A 25,494-nucleotide genomic window follows, 5' to 3' on the forward strand; every position below is an offset into this window, starting at 1 on the left:
CTTAATTTTGGTTTGTGTACATATAACTTGTGTATATTACTTACCTTCTTACTGAGGGTACTCACTGAGATACTTGTGGCATAGTGTCATAAAAATAACATACCTTTATTTTTAGTAACTCTGTGAATTGTGTTTTCCTATGATATTGTGCATATGATGTAAGTGGTATAGTAGGAGCTTTGCATGACTCCTAGTTCAGCCTAAGCTGCTTTGCCATAGCTACCTTCTATCAGTCTAAGCTGCTAGAAACACCTCTTCTACACTAATAAGGGATAACTGGACCTGCCACAAGGTGTAAGTACCTCTGGTACCCACTACAAGCCAGGCCAGCCTCCTACAGTGGGATTTTCCCTACCCCTGGATTTACTGATACCCACAGTATGAGTGACGCTAGGGGGCAAGGACTCACAATGAGGCTGATGGGCTTTGGCCTTCCAGGCACTCATAATGAGGCTGATGGGCTCTCATTATGACTTGGCTGGAGCAGTATCATCCCCTGGGATACTGCTCTTGGCAACTACAATTTTATAGTGTCTCTGAAGCTAGAATAATCAGTTCCACAAACTTTGGACCAAATAATTCTGCCCCTCGGAGACACCAAACCCAGACACTCCTAAGGAGCGCAGGGGCTGCAGGCACCTGCTGCGCTTGACCCAACACTACATCTTGGGAGAAAAAGAAGACACTCTCCACAGCTAGAGTAAAAGGATTTCTACCCTCCTGATGCCCCAAGACTCCGCCGCATAGCCAAGAAAAAACCCACCAAAACGTTTATCATCTGCTCTAAGCACAGGGTAACTGTTTGCAGACTTGGACACATTATTCCCCTTCCAGAATTGAATCCTGTGTAACTGGGTCCTTATGTCATTCCCCGTTCTGGGAAGAAATCTTCTAATCTTTATTATCCCATTGGCAGATACTTGTCAATATTGTGGTGTGTGTGCATCCATACATGCATATATGATCTAAAATGTTGAACTCATTTATTTAATTTAACATTAGTTCCTGTGGGTGTTATTTTAATTGTCACTTCCAATAATTTCTATGGGAGTGTGTTCTAGTATCGGTGGCAGGCCATATGTGGTGCTTGGCATACACCAAACCTCGACTGCAGTACATTTACACCCGTTATGACACCTTAGGGTTGTTGTAACTTCAGGAGTGCATTTTTTGAATAGCATTTTTCTCTATTGTTGGTGTGTGTTTGCTTTTCTCTCCCAAATCCCTCCTTAAATTTCCATAAACTCCTCTCATTTAGTAGCAAGTATTCTCAACCTTTCAGCCACTCCCCAATGTCCCTGCCATATTTAATACAACAATGTATACCTACCTGTGTGGAGCTCCTTGTCACCTTTTAGAAGGTCATCGTACCAAGCCTGGACTGCAGTACATTTACACCTGTTATGACACCTTGGGGTTGTAGTAACTTCAGGACTGTACTTTGTGAATAGCATTTTTCTCTTTTCTTGGTGTGTGCTTGCCTTTCTCTCCCAAATCCCTCCTTAAATTTCCATAAACTCCTCTCATTTAGTAGCAAGTATTACCAATCTTTCAGCCACTCCCCCAAGTCCCTTCCATATTTAATACAACAATGTATACCTACCTACCTGTGTGGAGCTCCTTGCCGCCTTTTAGAAGGTGATTGCAGAGAAATGAATGGAGCGGTGGAGGAGGAGGTCTCAAATCCATAGGTTTGAGGATTGCATCGTGTTGTACATGAGTAGTAGTACTGTGCTGTTACATCAATACTACAAAATAGAGCTTGTGATTCTGGTCCGATGGCTGGTACTCGACCTTTGATTTTCAGATCGCATAGAACACAGTTTATAATGACGGCCATGGAGGATGTTTGGTCTCGCAAAGGGTCCAAAGTTGATGCGGTATTTTTCAAAGAATGCTTATTCAAGAGTATTCTGTTACAGTTTTGGTAATGCCTCCTTTTTTTCAAACAGTACGTTTTGGGGATAAACTGGAAGATTACAGCACTTGTCAGGTTTAAATAGATTGTATCAAACGCTTTACTGAATGGCTACAATTTCCTTAAGTCATCCGAGTTACACAGTGTTATGACCAGCCTGTGTCCATTTTGAATAATTACAGTTCGGCCATGCAGACGACAGGTGTCCTGACCAACAAGTCTGAATAGCCATGTTCAAGAATTATATTTTAAAATGTGAGTGATATTTTATTTGCACCATTAATAAAAACCATTGCAATCAGCGACAGAAAATTAAAAATGTGTGTTATCAAGGGTGCCAGAGAGTGGGAAGGAAAATAAACCAACTTGGATCCCTAACAAGGCTGAACATTCTGCATTGTAAGAGTTTTATTGTGCTTGCTCCGGAGTCTAGCAGTAAAAGTTAGTGGCAGATTAAAATGCAGTGCAAGTTTATCTTACAGTAAGGCACTTGACAAAAAGGAGGAAGTCAGACATGGGGTGAAAATTGTTAAGCTACTATGTTCAAACTTCCTTTTTGGCTGTTTGACACATGCTTAAGGAGACTTCAGCTTTTAATATTAATTTTTCAAAACATGCCATGTGATGAGGTGTTAGCCCTTTTAGTCAAAACAGGATTGTGTGGCGGCAAGTCCTAATGCCATTAGCATTTACGATGTTTCTGAGGTAGATTTTCCACCAGGGAAATCGAGAAGGGGGTATGTAACGAATACGTAAAACGTCCTCCCTCGGGTATGCACATAGGCTGGATCTCTCGCAGTTTGAAGGCCAAAGCCATTTTGGAGCTGTGTTGAGCAATGGGAGTAGGTCAAGTCTAACTTGCAGCACCTTTGTTTTATGTGCTTATTTAATAAGACAGCCATGTATGGCTGAGCCGATGGTACCTTATAGGTGTTGATAGTCATCCATGCATGGGAACGGAGGCTGAGCTCATCTTTGTCATTGCTCCAAGAAAGCTGATTGATTTGTTTATTCAGTAATTGCTTGAAGGATTTGTGTGGTAAACTTCAGTGAGTTTGGCGATGCCTGTCTTAACGGTAAGGCATATTTGAGAGGAGTACCCTCTTGTGCCAGTGCTTGCTCCTGGAGTCCAAATTCCAATCTGAATTGTGCTAGAGAGATACTGTGTGGCAATGAAAAAGGAGGTGAAAGACTTTGCTCTGAGAAGCATTCAGGAAGTTGACAAACTTGCCTGGGAAAATTTCCAGACCATACGACAGCGAGGGCAGAAACTTTGCCTTGATCATGGTGAGAAGTGGGCATCAAGATAGACTTTGCAGTTTCGTTGACAACACGTGCAAGGATGCAATTTGAGATGCCATCCTTGCTTTCAGCGTGTTTAAGTGCAGGCAGTGAGACCGGCGCTCCTGTAGCCAGTTGCAGTGGTATTTATAACTGCTGCTTCTGCCCACCGGCCAATCCCCACAAAGCCATTGCTTTTTCTCGATTACTCGCGTCCTGAAGATGACTACCTTGGTTTTCTCCTCATTCACAGACAGCTTATTTAACTTGCAATATTGATGGAAAGCATTTAACAAGCTTTAGATATCTGTGCCTGAGAGATTTAATAAGACAATATCATCTGCATATAATAGTGATATTATTAATTGTTGTCCCATTTTAGGGGGATGAGAGCTGGTGGTGGCCAATTGAATGCACAGGTCTGCCAGGTATGAGTCGAATACGGTTGGGGCCAGCACACAGCTTTGTTTGACACCTCTGTCTATAAGGATTTTGGAAGTTACTCTCCAATTACTGCCAACTATGACCATGGTCCAGTTTTCAGAGTATAAGAGCTGTATTCCTTTTAGCAGTTTTGGCGGACTATTGTAGTTCTCTGACTTTCTCCACAGCTGATATCTATCTACCAAATCAAAAGCTTTGGATAAGTCCACAAAGCAAGTATACACAGCTTGTTTCTTCCTTGTGTATTTTTCAGTGAGCATAGCCAGGGCTTTGAGACTGTCAGAGGTGCTTGAAGAAGGGCCTCCATATTTTGCTCCTCAAAGATTAGTGGGCTGGTTCGCCGGAGGTAGTTTATGGTAATTCAGCTGCCTTCTGACTATGGTATAGTTTAGGGATGTGGTCTATCCAATGATCCTCTGACACTGTGTTCCTTAGGACTCCCACAGCCCCTCCCTCTAGTTCATTAATAATGGACCAAAGCGACTTGATATTGTTTACGTTACAAGCCTCCACAATTTGATCCACTCCTGTTCCATGTGGGCCTACCTAGGGTCCCATACTGTCTTATATTTCTTTCTTACTTCTAGGCAGGAGCCAAAATGTTTGCTTTCCATGTATTGGACCTTTAGGATTCTGGATTCTTTATTAAGTTGTTGCCTTTGTTGCTTTAGGGCCTGTGTAAACCATCATTTTGTGCCTCTTGAGCTGTTAATAGACTAGCTTTCCATGACTCATAATTTTCCATGCATGTGTTCATCCATCTTGTTCATAGTGAATAGCTTCCTAGATCCTGTTCTCCAATCTTGTTCATATAATCTGCATATTCATTGTTATTCATCATTATCATAATTTGTGGGTGATGGTTACTTTCACATCCCACCTCTATGCAAAAATCCTGTACATGCTTGAAGATTACCAAAGAGGCAAAGGTGTAATCCACAGTGGATGCTGATTTCTTTGATTTATGAGTTGGAATCTTTGGTAAACCCTGGGGAATCAGTAATTAAGGGCCCTCAGCCCTAATGCCTCTACGACTCGTACAAGAGGGTTATCACATTTATTAAGGGACATGAAGTGTGATACTTGTGGCAGGATACCCAAACTCTGATCCTGGCAATGTTCCAAGAAATTATGTTTATGTTGCCAAGCTTGCATTTGGGTGAGATTTGATGAGTCTGGATTTTCTTGGATTTACTAATTGTGGTGCTGTCTCTAGGGATAGCACTTGTGCCAGGACTGGAGGTGGGTAAGTGCCCTCTGGCGGGCATCCTCATTTTAAGGGCTGACTTCCTTACAGTATCTTGTCCCTTGTTGACTTAGGGCGATGTTGTTTAAGAGCTCTCTTGGCACCATGGGGAAGGCCGATGTTGCCCCCTTGTCAAGGTACAAGACTGACCTGTTGTCCACCTTGGAGTTTGTTGTGGAGACACCGTCTCTTATTTTGTTTACCCTTTGCGGGATAAGAAAAGATAAATATTTCACTCTATTGGCTTTCTTTAACTCTATTCTCCAATGTTCTAGTACTTCAGTTTTGGACAGTAGTAACTGCACGATCTCTGGGTTATCGAAGTGAACCTCTGTGCTCTCATTTAGAGCACCATTTTCTGAGGCTATGAAGACTATGAATTCTAGGTCTTTGCTCTTTACCAGTTCTAAGCCCTGAATTGCATTACAGATTCTCACCACATTCCCCCTGTTGAGAGCATCCCAGGAGCCCTGTGACCTGTACTTCAGGCAAAAGAAGAGACTGAGCACCCATGTCTTTTAGAGTCAACGAGTGGTTAGGAACATTCTGTTATCTATTTGGGGCATGCGGTGTAGATGTAATCATGGCGTCAATGGAATGTTTTCGATCCGCCACAGTGAGAACTGGATTGCTAGTAGTAATATAGTTGCTAATCTGATAACCTGGTGAAGTTTTGCAGGGTCACATGGGTGCCTGAGATTGAGTTTCAGTGGTAGAGGGGACTTTCAGATCTCCTCTTATTCCCTCCGGGGTCCCCTAGGGATGAGATGTCTGGGTGATGGCCTCATGGGTATCTGGCTGCAGACAAATCTCGCTGTGCTGCACTTCCTCATGCATGATGACTCTTTGATCCGCTCTTGTTCCCTCCAATGCCCTCCAAGAATGAGATATCTAGGTGGTGGTCTTGTATGTTACCAGCTGCTGGTGGGCCTCTAGCATGTGCTACCTTTGACGCGACCCTCCGGCTCCCCTTATTTGAGTTACCAGGTTACCAGGACAGTGGCACTGATGCTCTCACAGCCGGAGGATTCCCTTCTTGCCTGGTTGAGATTTCTCTGGGGTTCGTTTTCTCATCGCAAAGTGGACGGCTTTTCTGACATAGGAGAATTCTTGGAGTCTGCAAGTTGAACAAATAACACAGTCTCTGTCCTGTCCTCCTTTTGATTATTCTTTTGCATGGGGTTCCCTCGAGGAGTGCTGTCTCTAACGATCTTGTGGAGTTGGAGATTGGAGTTATACTTAAGTTATGGGACATTCACAGGTAAGTCTCATAACCAAAGTATAACTCAAAGGCGCTACACTAGCTGATGAGATGGGAACACGCCAGCGCACTCCAATGCTTGATGATGGAAAGTTGGACACTGTGGTAAACTGAAAGGAAGAGAGGGTCTTTCTTATACCTTCACTTCATCTCAGATGTGTTCTTAAGAGAAAGTAAACATTGTAAGTAGAATTGGGACCAGTTCCATTTTTCCTATAGTATATCGAGCACCACTAAATTATTCAACAAGAGAGGATGAAATTATACAGCATGAAATGACAAATTATGTGGCGTAATGTGACACATTTTGAGATAGTAGTACTTTATTATTTTGTCATTTTTAGCCATTTTACTACTACTTTCGCAAAGCTTTCACCTCATTAGTACCACTTTAAAAAAAACAAATACACCAATAAGCTAATGAAAAGATGACCAGTTTGCTGTGAAGGGCATTCCACTGCATGCCAACACGTGTTGTTGATTTTTATATCCATTTGAGCTACAAACAATTTTATTTTTATTGAAGTCCACAACTTATGCAACAGGTAATGGATTATGTGGCAAAAGCAGCAAATCCATAAATGTTCGTAGAGCTCTGTGGCCCTAGAATCGCATAAATCCAGTGGGCATAAGTTTACCACAAACACACATATGCGTAATTTGGGTAACTCGGATGTCATACACAGAAACAGGGACATAGGCTAATGGGAGGGAGAAGGGGGAGGAAGCTGGAAATATAGAGCGAAAGGAGAGAATATGAGAGGGAGTTAGTGAAAAGGGGAAAGAGTGAGTAGAGAAAGGAAAGGTGAGAGCTTTAAAAAAGAGTTGGGGTCGGTGAAAGAGGAGGGATAGGTAGGGTAGTGTAATATGAAGGAACAGCAGGAAAATGGTGTGCAAGAAGGGAGCGCAAAGACTGTCCATCCAGCTTCTGCTATCTATTCAGTTCCTCTGTCAGAAGTGCTGTGCCTGTATACCTACCTTTGTACTTCTGCAATCTTTGGTCTTCTACTATATGACCTTTCTGCATACAAAATCTAGTGCATCTCTTTATTTTGCTTGGTAAACATTTGAGTTTAGTAAATGTGATCATATTTCTTCATCCCCCTCAGTAAGATGTACAGTGCCTTATAGGGTGCCTGCCCTACTGCCTTTCAATGTTTATTCCTTGCTGTCTCATTTTGTGCCAAGCCTAACAAATCACAATAACTTGTATTTCCTCAGTACATTTCACTTGTAAAGATATACTAATAAAAAAGGAAATCTGTGTTGTACTCAGCATTGTTATCTCAAAGTCCGTTATGAAGTTCTGTGGTTTGGTTATAGTGAATAAGCAGCTACCTACATCATTATCATTTCTCTCTATTGATGTCATAACTACACTTCCACAATTGCCTTATTAACCTTCTGCATTCTCAAATGTACTTAAAAATGCACAATTTACCCACTCTTTTTTCGAATTTTTCCTGGGGGAGAAAACCTCCTTATGACAGTCAGGCTCGCTCTCTATGCTCGCTTGCGACAGGTCACTCATCACAAACTTTACGCTCCACCACTCTCAAATGCCACCAGCAACCACTGCTGTTTTTTAAATTACACCAGCTTGAATGGAAACCTTTAAAGTTACTCTAAGATTGTTCCCCTCTATTCTGCAAATACCCCATTTTCTTTGAATCAAGGCAAGGAGTGAGGTATGGTCAGCTGGGAGTGAGCTTCCATCCCTTTCATGGCCTCACCTCTAAATCCTCCTCCCAGCTTTTACTGAAGGCAGCAGACATTTAATAGCTGTTGCACAGTTGCCATCAATCTGTGACCAAAAAGTATGATTGTTTTAATCTTCTAAAACCAGACATTAGCTAGATGATGGGCATCAACCAAAATGACATCATAAAACCTTCAACCAGAGTATGATATTGCTGAAAATAAAATCAGTTTGCATTCACTTTAGACGTGATTCAGGTCATTGTACTACATGTCACTTCTCTGACTCAGATTGAGTCATGAAATCCATGTTTATTGTTTTCACATCTCTCCCACTTCGATTTCCATGCCATTTGTGTCCCTCTGTCTTCTGATTACGTTCTTTCTCTCCATTGCCCTTTCTCTGTCTATACTCTCATCTTTCTCACTTTCCTCTGTCCTTCTTTCTTTCTTCTCTCTTTCTGCCCCCCACCACAGTGCAACCAAGCCTGGTCTGATCTCTCAATCCCTTGCTTTCTTTTTTTTAATCTCTCTATCTTTTGTTTCATCCCATCCTTGATTTGTTCACCTCCCTCTCACTCCTAATTTATTTCTCTATCTCTATCTTGATTGTTGTATTTTTCTGCCCCTCTCCTCTTCCCATTCTTTCACATGTCTCACTTTTTCACTCTCCTGATCATCCGCTCGGCTCTCATTTTTTTCTGATTGCGTATTGACCTCCCCATCATACCCTGTTGCTTCTCCTATCCACTCCTCTATCTTCATCAACTCTAGCTCTTTTCTTATTTTTTTTTCTTTAATCCCTTCAAACACTGTGCCCAATTTCCAATGTGCCTGCCACCATTTGGTCAATTCCCCCAGCACCCCCAGCAGCCTCAGTTGAAAAATAAAACTATAATAAAGCAGGTTTATTATTGTTTAATTTTTCAAGTTCAAAAGGCCGGACTGAGTCTTGGGGGCAGGGCCATCGCAGTGATAGGGATGGAGAGGGAGTGGTGTGCACAGCTGTTAGTGTGCATGTTGGTTTGGTCGGCCGTCTCAGGATGGCCAAACCGAAATGCGCACTGAGCTGTCTCCAACCTGAGCTACATTGCCGGTTTGGAAACAGCAGGCATAGGCTCCCATTCTCTCTTGGAAAGCAAAGCCAGGGAACTCAGGCCAACCCCAATGCTGCTCTCATGCTGCCAACAGCATTAGACAGTGTCTGGATTGGCCGAAGCAGAGTCTTGGAGCATGTGCTGCAGTGGAGAGGAGCAGAATAGCACCGATGCAGCGGGCGTCAGGTAAGTTCTTTTATTTGTTTTTTTGTGTTCATCTCGTCGTCCTTTTTTTTTTCTGTCCATATAATTCACCCCTTGCCCGGCCACTCTGCCCTTACACCAGCCTCTTCTGATTTAACTATCCCTTCCTACTCCCATCCTTCTTCCACTATCTCTGACACTGTGTTATCAGTCACATTATTGGACCAGCTGAGTCTCAGAACTCTGGACTCATGGTCTAAAAGTTTGGCCTAGTGTTCCCAAACATTATAGGGAACTAGAGGTTGGAAAGCCACTTAACAATTGAGCCAGGCTTGATCTTGAGACCTGGCTCTAGCTCAGGTCGAGGTCCTCTTGAATTCTCAAGTCCAAAACTAGCCAAGCTTTAATGTGGCTTTTGCCTGCCACCCACATTCTACCACATGAAAAACAAAGTGTAAACCTCTGGTGTTATAAAGGAGAGAAAGAGGTAGCCATCTAGTGGGTGAATTGTATAATGTAAAATTTGAAAAATCTGGGACCTATCCTGGCTTACCTGCTTAACGAATTTGTGGGATCCTAGGCAAAAATGTTATTCTAATTAGCCTCTTTTTTCTTCCTTACCAAATATGAGAGTGCACCCACTACATAACTTCAGCATGTGCTCTGTCCACAAATAAATCTTATGTATCAAGGTAAAAGGTTTCTGCATATGAAAAAAACACTTTTTTTAATTTTAAAGAGACTTTCATATTTTTACATGATGATTGTTGCATGAGTTAGATGTCACCTATTGTTGGTACTCGGTTCGTGCTTGGTTTCTTAAAGCCCAGTCAGTCCCTTGGCTCGGCTCTGGATCATCTCTCCCTGTTAATTTGTTGACTGTCCCACCTCTATAAAGAACATTATTCACTAGCAACGTAAATTCCACAAAGATCTTGCGACCAAGATAGCAGTAAAATGTATAAGCTGTGATAAAAATGCATACTGTAGTAATAGCATTTGCTGAGGAGTATTTTAGCACCCCATATGGGAAACACGTATTTCTTTAGCTTTGAGTAAATATGAGGACAAAAATCACTCTGTAATCACTGTTATGCTACAGTAAATATTTACCACCACGAGACGCATGGTATCTGAGAAGTCACAAACTGCACAAAAACAATGATTTAAAAATATAACTTATTTACTTTGTTTTGTGACTTTTCTCTTTCTGTTGTTCCTGTGTTCGAAAGGCTTGTCCACAGGGATGAAAAGAAAAATTCCAGTCCGTGATTGAGGCCAGCCGGAGGGGCTTATGCGGGTAAGTCGCACACTGATCACCAATTCTGTGCCAGTAATCGAAGTGCATTAAAAAGTATGGGAACTGTGACAATGAGTGCAATATGGGCGAGATCGGTGTGAGTGGGAGAAGGGCCAAAGACTTAGCTGAAGAGAACAAAATATTTCCTGACTATTTTGTTGATCTTTCATGTAACTGCTTTAAAAGTATTGAGAAATAAATACAAGTTAAAGTAATCTGTGGGAAATGCATTATTTTACATTTTGAAACCTCTGTTAGTATATACGATCTCTGCATGTTTTTATACCCAGAGATTCACAGAACTAAATTCTGGTTGGTGCACTGGGGAAGCGTGCCCTGTGTATTTATAGTGCTACTGTTAATATGCAATAGATTTTAAAATTGCATTACAGACAGTACAGACTTCCATATAATGCGTCACAGATTGTGTGTTGAAAGTATATAAGTGCTTTTAAAATATATATTTTAGTAATAGGCACTCTGTCAATCAGACTAACGAATTAATTTTGTTTTATGTGTCCATTAAGAGGTCTCACTCCAATTATATATATAACCACAAAAAGCCTCAAATGACTCCACCAATTAAAGACGCATTTTCATTTGCTGATGAGCCAATTGAACACCTTTACATTTCTTTCAAGGAGCAATAACTCTAGCAAGTAGGCTTGTTCCTTGTCTAGCTGTGTGCCCCCCCCCCCCTTCACAGCACAGAAGACCTCCTTCTTTACATTTCAGCTCAATCATCTCAGTTGTCGGAATTAACAGTTCTGGGACAGTATATCATCACCTGAGAGAAACGGATTTATGCAGAAATGAATATCAAGCATCAGTAAAGCTGGTCGATTTGGTTTTTGTGCAGTGAAAATGTCTTCTGCAGTTGTGCTCCGAGAAGGGATACTACATAAAAAGCATCATTGCCAGTTTCCCTTAAACACAGAACAAGTACTACAAAAGAGAAAGAGTACAGCAATCCCTCACACAAAGAAGCCTCAGCACAGGCAGTGCCAATTAAATCTTCTCTATAAAAATGGAAATACGTTTCTCACATGCAACCGCAATGCAAACATCCATCGTGTATGGAGAAAAGTTTTAGCATGACCAGTAGCAATGCAAGGTACATGCAGAAAACATACTTATTTATTGCCTTGTATGCCATCTTGCACGTAAGGCAGCAAGGAGGAACCTCCACTTCTATCTATCTTGGTCAGGTTTCTGTATGGTGCCCCAGCTGTGGGTCAGGGTCTTTATTTTTTTCTACAGTTTGCCTTCATATACTCTTTCTCCTGCCTCTCTTGCATTTTCTTTCTGGGGTCCAGTGGAGAGCTGTACTTGTGATGGAGTCTTGTTCTCTTCCGATGGTGTGTCCTATTGATCTCTGTCTTTTTCTCATAATGATCGTGTCCACGATCCCTTGCTTGCATCTAGTGAGCAGTTCCTGGTTGGAGATGGTTCAAGGCCTGAAAATGCTTGAGATTTGTCTCAGGTTACTGGTGTGGAAGGGTGACAGTTTGGAATGTTGCTCTTCATTACTCACAGCTTTCTAATCCATATTGGAGTGTGAATAGAATGCAGCTCCGGCAAACCATCAACTTAGCGTGGTGCTGTACTGAGATGGCAGCCACAAATTGTTCGGCATCCTGAAGACATTCCTGGCTTTGTTCAGTCTGATCTTGATATCACTGCCTGCCCCTCTGTCATGTCTGGTATTACTGCCTAGGTAGGTAAACTCTTCAGTCACAGGTAGGTCCTATCCATCCACCTTGATTGGTGAGGGACTTGGGATGCTGAGTGGCATGACTTCGTATTGCTTTGTTTGGAAAATCAGGCCCAATTGATGTGCATAGATGTTGAGGAGAGACGTCTTTTACTGTATATACTGGGCGGAGTGAATGAGCCAGGCTAGGTCATATGCATAATCAAGCTCCTCTAGTGTAGAGAATAAGGTCCACCTGATGTCTCTTGTTTGGTCTACTGTTTCACGTTACATCACCCAGTTGACTAGATTGAAGAGCAATGTTCACATTGGTCTTGACTTCAAAGCTGTACTTACAATTTCCCACATTGCAGGTAAACTTATTATAGAAGATCTTGATGGGGAGAACAATTTGTTGTGGCATGCCAGAGGCTCTTTGGCCCGTATTTATACTCCGTTTGCGCCGAATTAGCGTCGTTTTTTTCGACGCAAATTCGGCGCAAAACTAACGCCATATTTATACTTTGGCGTTAGACGCGTCTAGCGCCAAAGTATTGGCAAATAGCGTCATTTTTTTGCGTGAACGCCTTCCTTGCGTTAATGAGATGCAAGGAAGGCGTTCCCGTCTAAAAAAATGACGGCGACGCAAATGCGTCGTATTTATACTCCCGGGCAAAAATCACGCCCGGGAGTTGGCGGGTCAAAAAACCCCGCATTTGCGCCACTATTTAACGCCTGGGTCAGGGTAGGCGTTAAGGGGCCTGTGGGCTCTAAATGAGCCCACAGGTGCCCTCCCCTGCCCCCAGGGACCCCCCCTGCCACCCCTGCCCACCCCAGGAGGACACCCAAGGATGGAGGGACCCACCCCAGGGACATTCAGGTAAGTTCAGGTAAGTATAATTTTTTATATTTTTTAATTTTTTTTGGGTGGCATAGGGGGGCCTTATTTGTGCCCCCCTACATGCCACTATGCCCAATGACCATGCCCAGGGGACACAAGTCCCCTGGGCATGGCCATTGGGCAAGGGAGCATGACTCCTGTCTTTACTAAGACAGGAGTCATGAAATGGCGTCTGGGCGTCGTAAAAAAATGGCGCAAATCGGGTTGAGGCGATTTTTTTGCCTCAACCTGACTTGCCCCATTTTAAGACGCCCTAACGTCATTTTTTCCCAACGCCGGCGCTGCCTGGTCTACGTGGTTTTTTTCCACGCACACCAGGCAGCGCCGGTCTGCTTGCGCCGGCTAACGCCATTCCATAAATACGGCGCCCGCATGGCGCTTCAGAATGGCGTTAGACGGCGCTAAATTTTTTGACGCTAAACTGCGTTAGCGCAGTTTAGCGTCAAAAAGTATAAATATGGGCCTTAGTATATGCCAGAGGCTGTCACAGTGGATACTGTCAAAAGCTTTCTCAAAATTAATGAAGTTGACGTACAGTTGTTTCTGCCACTCCTTGCACGGCTCTATGATGTTTTGTAGAGTAGGGATCTGATCAACGAGCCCTCTGCGCTGTGGAACACAGCCTGTTCTTTTCTTAGATGCTTGTTCACAGCTTCAGCAATACACTGAATATTGGTTTTCACTAAGCTTTTATTGGGTACTAACAGAAAGGTGACCCACCCCAGATGTTGCAGTTGATTAATGCTTCATTCTTAGAAATCTTGATGATAATATTTTGGTTCCAGTCAACTTGAACATTCCTCCTGTCCCAAATCAACGTAAACAGTGGTTGGAGGATCTTGGCTGATGTTTCAGGATCTGACTTGAACACGTCTGCATTCAGGTTGGTTTGACCAAGAGCTTTTCTGTTCTTGAGAGATCAGATGGCAATGATGATTTGTTCCTTCTGTGGTGAGGCGGTGTTCACATCCAAGTCTGTCTCTGCATGTTGGCTGTCGGCTTCGCTTGTTGGGACTGACCTATTCAAGACTTCTTTGAAATGCTCAACCCAACATGTTTCCTCCTCTCTCTCTGTCTCTCTCTCTCTTTTGTGAGTAGTCTGTCTTGCTTGTCCATGATAGGGGTATTGTATGTTAAATTAAATTTACCATTGTCTATCTTTGTGATCTTGAACACCTTCCCCTGCCCTCCTCTCGAAGCTGCCTCTTCTGCTTGGGTGTCAAGGTTACTCATGTACACCCTCTTGTCTGCTCTTGTTATTCTTTTGACTGCTCTCTCTGCTTTGTACAAAAAAGACACAGTACAATCAGCATTATAAATACACACACACACACACAAAAATATTTGTATAGCAGGGACATCAATATTACAGTCTTTTTCATAAGCATTGATCTGGCACTGCACTAGTAGCACAAGTGCCGGCTTAAACTGAAAGTAACTGTATTTGCAATGCAAGTAGGTCTTGCTTGCGCTATTGGTCTTGCCATAAATTGTACAACTGCAAAACAATAAAAATGGTGGCATGCTACTTCTTTGCTGATGCTTGTACAATTGTGGTGCCAGCACTGGCAAAGCCAATAGCACTAGTCAGCCAAATTATGCTGGTATTTTGTCTACTTTAATATTGTTATACCCTTTCAAGATGAGCATGGCATTGCATCTATGGCATGTAGAGGCAATGTCACAGACAACTTGGAATGATATAAGAATAATGAAGTTTACAAGATATAGTTCCAAGATAGTCACCCGTTTGTGTTGCCTTTGCCTTTGTACCACAAGTGTGCAAGAATTCCAAAGACAATACCTGAAGAAAGCAGGTGGCCCTCTCTGTTGTGTGCAGGCTCCAAAGAGTAGTATGCACATGAGACTGCCTCTTTTTTCTTGCCAGGGGTGAGGAGGAGAAAGAGTGAGGATGGGTGGGGAATGAGGGGGAGGCAGAGAGAGGGAGGGTAGAGGTGGGCAAACCAGAGGAAAAGATATAGGGCTTTTCACTCCCATCAAGTTCCAAAAGTGACATTTTATAGAACACTATAAAAAGAAGAAGAATAGTTTTCTGATATCAGCAGTGGAAGGATACAGTCATCCAATAAAAAAATAGGGTTAAAGCAAAATGCTACAATGGTGGGGTAAGCTCAAGACTAGAGAGAACATCAAATCACGTCTGACATATGGAACTGAAATAGAAAAGAAAGCCATTCATTCAGGAGCAAGGTTCGACCCTAAGCCCACTCTAAGTACATGTTAAAGGACTAGTTGTAATGCACTCTGTAATAGACAGTTAAGCTGTCTATAAAGAAAATGAAAAAAGTGACGGCAACACTGCAGTAGTGCGTCCTTGTGCCCATATAAGTGGGTCAGTGCAGAGAATAATAGCATAGTAGATAAATACAGCATTTTGAACCAACCACTGGAGGGTGGAGTTACCCCATGTGTGCTAGTATCACAGTAATTTCCTAGTGGTCATCCATGTGGGCCTGCCTCTTTAGGTTGGTCTTGAAACCTTTCCACAAGAGTATATGGGTCATCACAGGACCATTTCTTTTGTGCTTTTTCTTCATGCTGAGCTTGCTGCAGCCAGAGCTTTTTGAATACTTTATTATTGTTTACAGTTCCAAAATGTATGACAGGTTGAAAGCACATCAACCATCTTGGAAAAGTAAAGAAATATAACGCATTTCAAAAACCATTCAGAGCATCTTGGAATTTGTTTTATTCCTATGATAAAAATCATTAAAGTAGGCCCAGGGCACCACCATGGCCAGGGTGCAGTGTAGTTAGAAGGTAGGACATGTTGTGGCATGTTTTACCTGTCCTGATAGCGAAATACTGCTAAATTCATTCTTCCCTATTGCAAGGACTATCTCTCCCATAGTGTAACATGAGAATTACCCTGAAATTTCTCTGAACTCACAGTTTAAATATACATATTTTGGTGAAGTTGGTTTTTGAACTGTGAGTTTGAAAATGACACTTTTAGAAATTAGGCATTTTCTTGTTAAAGCATTCTGTGCCTCTCTGCTGAATACACATCTGGGTCAGGATGACAATTGGGCTGTTTGTACATTCACTCTAGACAGTCACACAAAGGGGCCTGAGGCGTGCCCTGAATATCTAGATGGCCCATCACCAGGCTGATGGGTCTTCCTGAGTTAGAGTGGTGGTAGGAGTTGACACTTCCACCTGAATAGGGCTGTGTCTGTCCTCACACAAAGCAGTCTCCAAACCCCTGGAGTGTTTCTGGGGCCAGGGCAGGGACGGGCAGGGTCTTGCGCACTACAAAGACTTCTCTTTGAAGTTTGGCTTCTTAAAAGACAGGAAAGGGGTATAAGTACTGGACCTCTGATACCACATAGTTAGAATCCTTCAGGGCTGTGGAAATTCTGCCAGGAAGAAAAGATGGATGCCGTAGGAGGGACTGCCACGCTGCCTGTTGCTTTGTTGTGCTGGCCTGTTGCTTGCTGCTTCTGTCCTGGGAGTGAAAGGACTGGACTTGGCTTTCTGCTTTCTGCTTCCAAAGGTTCTTCAAGGGCTTCGAATGAGCTTCCCTCCTGTTAAGACATCTCAGGGACATCACAGATTTCACCTGCCAGTGCCTGGGCTCTTTTGATGAGAGTCCTGACTTGCCAAGTAGTGCCAAATCCAGTTACTGGGCCCTTGGGAGTGAGTTCTGGTGCAACAAGCAAGATACTAGTGCATCGACTTCCAGAATGACTCCAGAACCTGTGCCTCTCTCCAATCCTGCACCTTTACCTGCCCCAGAGCCATTGTCCCCACTGAGTGCAATGACCGCGACCTCCAATGCAGGCTGGATGCCACTGCTGCATCTCTGAAGTTCCACTACAGCACAAGTTCAGAGTGCCGCGTCATCAACGTCTGTGGTACCCAACTCTGACTTGTGGCCCAGTGGTGTGATTGTGACACCGCAAAGTCTACACCTCGCATCTTGACATGCTGGATTCATCAACCCCGCCTTGTCGTAAGAAACCGATGCCTCACCGCCAAAGCCAATTCACCTCCTCTGCAACTGTAAGGAACCTACACCTCTCCTCCCCTAACTAACAGTTAAGAACCGACACCTCACCTCCCCGTTGGCTGTAAGGAACTTATGCCACACCGGCTCCAGCGACGCATCACCTCATGTTTCCTCATCATTTTCAAGGTTTTGTAACCGGGATCTACACGGCTCTGTGGCCAGCAAGCTCCTTGTTGGGTTGCACCGGACTGTTAGAAGCAAATCCATCAAGCTGTTTTGATGGCCGCAGCTGGAACTATTGTGTTCCTAAGTTCTATACTACATTTAATATTGGACCATTTGTATATTTACTTGTGTATGTTGGATTTTTGTTGTTTTGTTTTACTCAGATAAATATTAGCTTTTTTTCTAAACTGACGTGGAGTACATTTAAGGTGTTTTTACTGCGTTACTGTGTGTGTGTGTTTGTGTGTGTGTGTGTACAAATACTTTACACATTGCCTCTGATATAAGCCTAACTGCTTGAGCCAAGCTAACAAGGGGGTGAGCAGAGGTTATCTCAGCTGTGTGACTCCCTTGACCTGGCTAGGGTGAGGGTCCCTACTTAGACAAGATGCAACCCACTGCCAACTAGAGATTCCTTTTCTGACACTTCCCACAGTGAAAAATAAGCCCAGTGCTTGTTGAGACTGTCAAAGCAGTGTAACAAATAAGCACATTTTCTTAACCATAATTACAATTTGAGAACACTCCAGAGAGACCTCTTTTATATACCTACTACAGCAGTCTAATCAATACTATAAAATATTGTTACACTTTATGCAAATCAACTGCACCATACATAAACTACACATATAATATAAAACATATTTTATATGAACACCCACCAACTTAAAAATATAACAAGACAACTGACCATCACTTTGCAGCAATCATTAGTATATTCAGTGCATGTTTGTGACCCATTTAATGTCTGATTTGAAAGGTGCTCTCTACTGCTTCTACCAAAAGAGCACCCCCACAGAACAGACGCGATGTCCAGCACAATGGATGTGTCCAAGGTCTCTTTCGCTTTCCAGCAGCCATTGTGCCTGGTAACTTAAAAAATGTCATATTATGTGTTCTACGTGGAATTCCTGAAACCGTACCAATTATTCCACTGTGTTATGCCATCATCCCTGGCAAATTTATAGTACAGAAGTGTGGAAACAATTTGAAAAACTGGAAAGCTAGTGACTGGTTTTTGGTCCATTTTTTTAGCGAAGATGAATCATTGTGTCATAACATGAGGAAGTATTTCATGCTAAAGTATAGTGCTAAATGACAGATTTGCCATTTGCATATTGATGCGTATTTTCTATTAAATATTTTCTATTAAATATTCCAAGATTTTGCATAATTACACAAATCCAAATATTACGAATTTTGTCCAATCCTAAAATTAATATTAAGAGCAGGATGCCACACACAGAAATATAACTAAGTGAGCCAGTAGTAGTGTAGGTGGAGGAGCTAAGCCTTCACGAACTAGATAACTAACTCTTAAAAACATTTATGAGGAACTATTGTCCCATAAGCCCTGACACTAAAGAACACTATTTCATGTGGGGGGTGACCACACTGTACAAAGGCAAAATTTCGTCACTCAAAGCGAGAAAGCCAATTGCTGAAGTGGGCTGACACATTGTCCAATATTATATACTAAGATGAGTGGGTGAAAACGTGATTGACAGTTTGACAGGCCAACGAAACAATATCAATGATAAACATCCCCAAGAGCTGCCTATTATTATGTATATAGATATTAACAGAAACTATAGGCTGATGAAACAGGTAAAGCTGTCTCAAAGACCAGACCATCAAAGGAATGGAGCAGAGACAGGGGAGCTACAGTTGAGCTCCCATCCTCGCCTTCGTTCTACATGCAGGTAATGTCTGTGAATCAGGAGGTACATGTAGGCAAAGTGCTGGCTACATTCTCTGTATCCCCCCGAGGCCTTCATTACGTGTGCATTTTTTATCCCAGTGTGGTCAGTAACAAGAGTTATTGGCCCCATTTGGATTACAAGACCCACTGTAACTAGCTTATGCTGCGGGGAAGTCTCCAGCTGCTGTAAGAAGGCATAGTCTCTGGGTGAAACATCGGGGTGAAATGAGGAATTATTGGGGAAATCATAACTGACATTGCCAAGTTACCTGCTTATTCTATTCAATTCAAATGGCTTCCATTTGTACCCTTCCCTAAGACCCTATTATAGAAGTTACTGATACACCCAGTATCAGTAACCCGAGTTGCCAGATCGTTACTAGGAACTTAGTAATGAGACCTTACGTGATTTGCCTACCATCACACATGTGAAAGCAGTCATAGAGCTCTAGTTTTCAAGGCCCTTAGTTTACAATTAACCATCCAATAATAACGCCACCTAATTCATCAGAAGGTTAAACCGTGTGTGAATGCTAGTGAGCTGTGACAGTGATGTGTGAAAACTGATTTATGTGATTTCTATAATCATGCTTGACTGGTCTGATTTACAGACATTATCTGTGCTCTATTTTGTAATCCCGATATTGCCCTGAAACTCAAGGCCTAGTTTGATTATTGCATAGCTGGATTATTGGCCTCTCAAGAGACAACTCAAGACCTCTTCAAAGAGTATGTCTTCCATACTGAAATATAACTCCAAAATGCATTTTAAATGACAAATTCCGACACCCTAGTAGCAGAGATCGAGCATGTTTGGGATATAGTGAGTCAGAAGATGCCAATTGAATCAACAGGAGTGCAGGGAACCACCGCCCTGGTTAAACAAATGTAGTTCATCTTTTAATATGTCCTTAACTGCCAGTTCAAGGGCGATATTTGTTCTGGTTCTAAGCATATCTTTCAGAAATGTTAAACTAGTTTGAATTCTTCTAGACATGCAGAGGTCCCCACCTCAAGCACAATTGCTGTGCTTGCAACCATTGTCCTGACGTTCCACATACAGATACAAAGTAACAAGTGCCTCACTTCCACTTGAAATTTGTCAGTGAATATAAAGGCGAGAGAAAGATGGTGGTTGTCAAGTGTTAACAGCTGGAAAAATGTAGCAGAGTTACACTGGGAAAAAATAAATGGGTATATGATATTTTGATTTTGTGTTGTAGTCTATTCTTGACCAAAAAAATATGTTCCATGGAAACTCGATGTTAAAGTCCATCTCTAGTCTAATGTGCACCAATTTAGAGGTCACATCTGTAGTCTTCTGTTCAGTTCTGGAGATCTTATTGGGTGTATTGTATCAATTGCTTGAAACTTTATCTTGAGTATTGCCTTGTTCTCGATGTCTTACCTCGAGTTTTGATCCTACATTTGAGAACCATATCTGCCCTTTGCTGTCCCAATCTGTTGGGCAGCAAGAATTTGCACTGGTTACGATACTGGAGGTCACCTCTTGCATTCCATGTCAGGTTCTGGTGCCACCTTTGTGTATATGGTGCACAGTTTCATAGAGGTCAGCATCGTGGTCAAAAGGAGCATCGTATAAAGTGCACTAAGATGTCTTAGGATTGATAAGTGCATGGATAGTGGATTAATGAATGATGTATCGGCAGATAAATTGTGAATGAATGTAACATGGTGAGCATATGGTGACAGGATAGATCTAAATGGGGATTTGGTGGACGATATCTGGTGAATTGAGTGAATGGACATATGGGGAATTTTAAATGAATTTTGATTTGATGGTGAACTGAACAGAGGTGGATTATTTCTGGATGGTGAATTGAATGAGGTGGATGGCTGATTTATGAATTGTGAATGCAGAATGAAGTATGAAGTATGCTTGGTGAACAGATGGTAAATGGATTGTGACTGTGTGGTGAATGGATGTTAAAAAGTGAATGATGAATGGATCTTAAATTGCTGGTGGATGAAGAATTAGTGTTGAATGCATGCATGAATGGTGAATAGTTGGTAAATTGTGAACGAACATTACAGCTGCACCAACAATAGTCAAGACATGTCAAAACTCCTTATTGTAAAAAAGGGAAATTGTGTTTTCCAGTAAGCCACAAAATTCCAGACTTAAGTGACTAGTACAATAAATCAGCCAAGTACGCTCAACAAATAAAATTACACTTCACCAGCCCAATTGTGACTCCACCCTAATCCTCCATGGCACTCAATATCAGCAAAAGAAATGTCCTGGAAGAAAAGGAAAACCACTCCATAGCATACACTGGAGCAGACCCCCCCTGGACAGCAAGTTACACCACCATTTGATGTAAAGTTCAAAATGGGCAGCTCAGCACAAACTGTGGATCTCCAATCTACCTAAAATGAGATACATAGAGGCAAATCTACTTCAAACATTTTTAAAGAAAATGTGAGCAGCACCTTGTCAAAAACAGGTGATGCATCCATGATGCATGTTGCTCTCCACCCTCCACACCACAGGAGGGCAAATCGCCAAGCAGGAATCTACCACTAAACACCAAGGAGGGGGAAGTGGCCCCTTGGCACAAGGGCTTTTTCTTCCCTTAGGTATTTTTTTAATTCAGTCTTTCTACCCCTCCAGGAGGTAGATGGGAGCAATAGCCTCCAATCAGCACCCCCACTAGGGTGCAGAAAGTACGATAGACACCAGGAATAATTTTTTTAGTAAGGTATAGGGGCGGTGGCTGCCCAGAATGGACATGGCAATGCCCAACATGCCCAAAAAATGAGCAGTCTTTCTGCCCTCCTTGGAGGCATAGGAGGGTTATAACCCCTGATCTGCCCCCCGTGGGGGGACAAAAAGCCCACTAGACAGCCTAGGACCAAAGTCTTTCTGTCCCCGCCCCCCTCGGGGAACAGAGCAATAGCCCCCAATCTGTCCCCCTCCCTGTGGGAGGGCAGGAAGCCCCATAGGCATCAGGGTTTTTTTTTTGTAAAGTGTAGGGCTGGGGGCTGCCTAGAATGGGTATGGCAGTGCTCCCCCCCCAAAAAAAAATAGGAACAGTCTTTCTGCCCCCCAGATGCAGAAGGTGGTAATTACTGCCGATCTGCCCTCGGGTTGCAAACAACCCACTACATGCCAGGGATTTTAAAAAATCTGGGGTCAGAAAGCCCACTCCCCCGAAAAATGGGCACAGTCTTTTTGCCCCCCCCTCCCCCACAGAGCAGATGACGCCAAGGATTTATTTTTTTTGTAAAGAGTTGTGGGGGCTGCCCACCATGAGCATGACCGTTCCACCACCCCAAATATATGGGGACAAACTCTTTTTGCTCACCCTGGGGACGGGGGGTAGTTACCATTGATCTGCCCCCAACAGAACAGACAGCCCACTAGTCGCCAGGGATCTAAAAGGAAAAAATTGAGGGGTGGGGTTCTTCCCACAACTCTGGGCATGGTCCTGCCACCACCCCAACAACTCTTGCGGACTGAAGCATCTCATCCCAGTGGCAAGCAAGAGGACATTTGACTCTTTGGGTTTTGATTTTACATCTGGTCCAGGAGACCTTTGCTAACTTTCAATATCGTCCCACTTGCGATGGTTACGGCTGCACATTTTGGGCTTGGGTAGGCTGCACCCTTCAAAAATCTACCAGACCCAGACAGTTTAGAAAACTAAATATTTAGGGGAGTCCAGGGTGGTGTGCTTCACATGCCTCCATACCATTTTCTAACCCACACTGCCCTGCTAACCTTAAACAATGACTAAAAACACACATATTCCTCACATTTCTGTGAGGAAAACTTCTGGAATCTGTGGAAGCCATAAATTTCCTACCACACAGCATTCCCCCAAGTCTCTCGATAAAAATGGTACCTTACTTGTGAGGGTGGGCCAGGGAACCTTGACACAAAAAGCCCTAAAGTGTTACATGGAGGGATCAGCAATAGGGGCAGCTGTGGGATTTGGGGTCATGTTTGACTGTCATCCATGGAAACCTACCAACCATGGACATTTTTTAAAAATAAGACAACCTGGGAATTCCAGGGTGGTGTGTTGTGTGAATTCCATTAGGTTTTCTTACACACAGTGCCCTGCAAACCTCCTACTTTGCCAGAAGTAGCTCATTTTCCCTACATTTATATAATGGAAACTTCCAGAATCCTCAGAAATTCACAACATTCCTACCACCCAGCAGTGCCCCACATGTGCTGATAAAAACGCAGCCCCACTCGTGTGGTTGGGCCTAGTGCCAGCGACAGGAACGGATCCAAACAAGATCAATAGAAGTCCCAATCCAAGGGCTCCCATTGCCGTTGGTTTAATTTGTTCCTGTCGGGGACACTAGGCCCAGCTACACAAGTGGGACAGTTTTTTTACTTGCACAGGTGAAGGAAATGCTGGGCGGTAGGAATTGGTTGGATTCCTGTAGATTCCGGACGTTTTCATCACAGAAATGTAAGGAAAATGTGCAATTTCAGGCAAAGTTTGAGGTGTGTGCAGGTCATCCTGGGCAAAAAAACTAATGGGGTACATGCAAGTCATGCCATTCCCCTAGGTGTTTAGTTTTCAAAATGTACAGGTTGGATAGGTTTCTCTGGGTGCCGACTGAGTTAGGGTCCAAAATCTAGAGCTACTGACATCTGAAAAATAGGGTCAGTTTTCAGTGAAAAATTGTGATGTATTCATGTTGCGTTTTTGGCCTTTTCCTGTAGCAAGCCTAGGTCTTCCCACACAAGTGAAGTACTGTTTTTATCTGAAGACTTGGGGGAATGCTGAATGCAAGGACGTTTGTGGCTCCCTGCAGATTCTGAACTTTCCATCACAGAAATGTGAGGAAAATGTATTTTTAGTCAATGTTTGAGGATTGCAAGGGATTCAGGGTAAAAAAAGTATAGTGAATGCCATGCAAGTCAGCTCACCCTGGATACCCCTAGTTGTCTAGTTTTAAAAAATGTACGGGTTGGCTAGGTTTCCATATGTGTCAGCTGAGCTAGGGTCCAAAACCTAGAGCTACCCGCATCAGAAAATGAGAATCCGTTTTTGGTGGAAAAAAATTGATGCGTCCATGTTGCATTTTGGGTGGTTTCCTCTCCCGGGCACTAGGCCTACTCACACAAATGAGGTACCATTTTTATCAAGAGAAGTAGGAGAATGCTGGGTGAAAGGAAGTTTGTGGTTCCCAACAGATTCCAGAACTTTCCATCACAGAAATGTGAGGAAATTAGTTTTTTTAGCCAAAGTCTGAGGTTTTGCAAGGGATTGTGGGTTAGAAAACCTGATGAGAGCCACACAAGTCAGCCCTCCCTGGATACTCCTAGGTGTCTAGCTTTTCAAAAATGTACACGTTGGCTAGGTTTCCATAGGTGAAAGCTAAGCTAGGGTTCAAAACCTAGAGCTACCCACATTGGAAAAAGAGGATCAGTTTCCAGTGGAAAAAGAAGTGTGGTACCATTTTTATAGGAAAACTTGTGGAAGCCTTGAATAGTAGAACGTTTGTTATTATCAATGAAATTTCACTGCATTTGTGCCTTTCAAATTTAAGCCAGTGTTCACAAAAGATGATATTTTGAAATATACCCTCCAAATCATACAATAGAATGGGTACCCACAAATTCAGAAATGTAGAAATAGACACTGCTCCCAAACTACATATCATGTGTCCATTTCAGAAATACATAAGTTTCCTTGATACCCATTTTTCAGTCTGCCTATTTCACTATAAGAATTGGCCTATACTCGGTCCTCAATGAAAAATCATTGTATGGTGCAGCTCAGTTGTTGGCTCTGGGAACCTTGGATTCTTGGAGAACCGATAAACTCTATAAATTTACTGAACTAGAGAGGTCTATGGGACGTAATGGAATATTGCTTTTGGGAATCGGCCATCTTGGCAAAACGTTACAGATGAAAATGTTATTTCTACAGTTATTTTCCATGGGACAACCTTGAGGTGTATACATATGACTACTTGCTGAATTCAGAATTTTTCTACTTTTCAGAAATCTATAGGTTTTCAGGCTCACCCATGAGTTTCAGACTGGTTTCAACCACAAACCGGAAGTAGGTTGAGGCACATAAAATAGGGAAACCGGCTATCCCTTAGATAAATACCAAAACTGTGGTACAAACTGTGTTTTTTTATTCAGCATTGCATGTTCCTGAAAGCTATGAAGGTGGTGACTTTAATACAGTAATCGTTCTTGGGTACCATTTTTAAGGAAAAAACAGACACTATTATCTGGTGTACTTTGTCCTTATTTTTTTCAAAAAACATAAGATTTTGCTAAATTTTGCCTATTTTTGTAGTTCCTTCCAGGGGAATCCACAAACCCTGAGCACCTTTAGAATCCCCTGAATGTTGGAAAAAAAGGAGACAAATTTGGCACAGATAGCTTATGTGGACAAAAAGTTATGGAGGCCTAAGTGCGAAATATCCTGAATAGCCAAAAAAATGTCTGAGCACTGGGTAGGGGGATGGCCCAGCAGGGAAGGGGTTAAAGATCTATTGCCTTCAACACTTGCTTTTCACAATAAATTAATTTGACCTATTGTTGTTGCATTGACATTTTATAAGAAACAGATGTCTGTTGATGATTGACCTTGATCACCGTTGAA

At 42.6% G+C, this 25,494-nt stretch overlaps 1 protein-coding gene across 1 annotated transcript in view; it reads left to right on the plus strand.

The window, feature by feature from the left end:
* Positions 1–25,494, plus strand: part of ADRB3 (adrenoceptor beta 3) — a 70,361-nt gene that overhangs the window by 34,756 nt on the left and 10,111 nt on the right. Inside the window, exon 2 of the mRNA XM_069213448.1 lies at positions 10,322–10,389. Within this exon, the coding sequence (XP_069069549.1) occupies positions 10,322–10,361 (40 nt within the window). The 3' untranslated portion in view covers positions 10,362–10,389. The remainder of the gene's footprint in view (positions 1–10,321; positions 10,390–25,494) is intronic.

This window comes from Pleurodeles waltl, chromosome 11 (assembly GCF_031143425.1).
Source record: "Pleurodeles waltl isolate 20211129_DDA chromosome 11, aPleWal1.hap1.20221129, whole genome shotgun sequence".
Taxonomy (NCBI): domain Eukaryota; kingdom Metazoa; phylum Chordata; class Amphibia; order Caudata; family Salamandridae; genus Pleurodeles; species Pleurodeles waltl.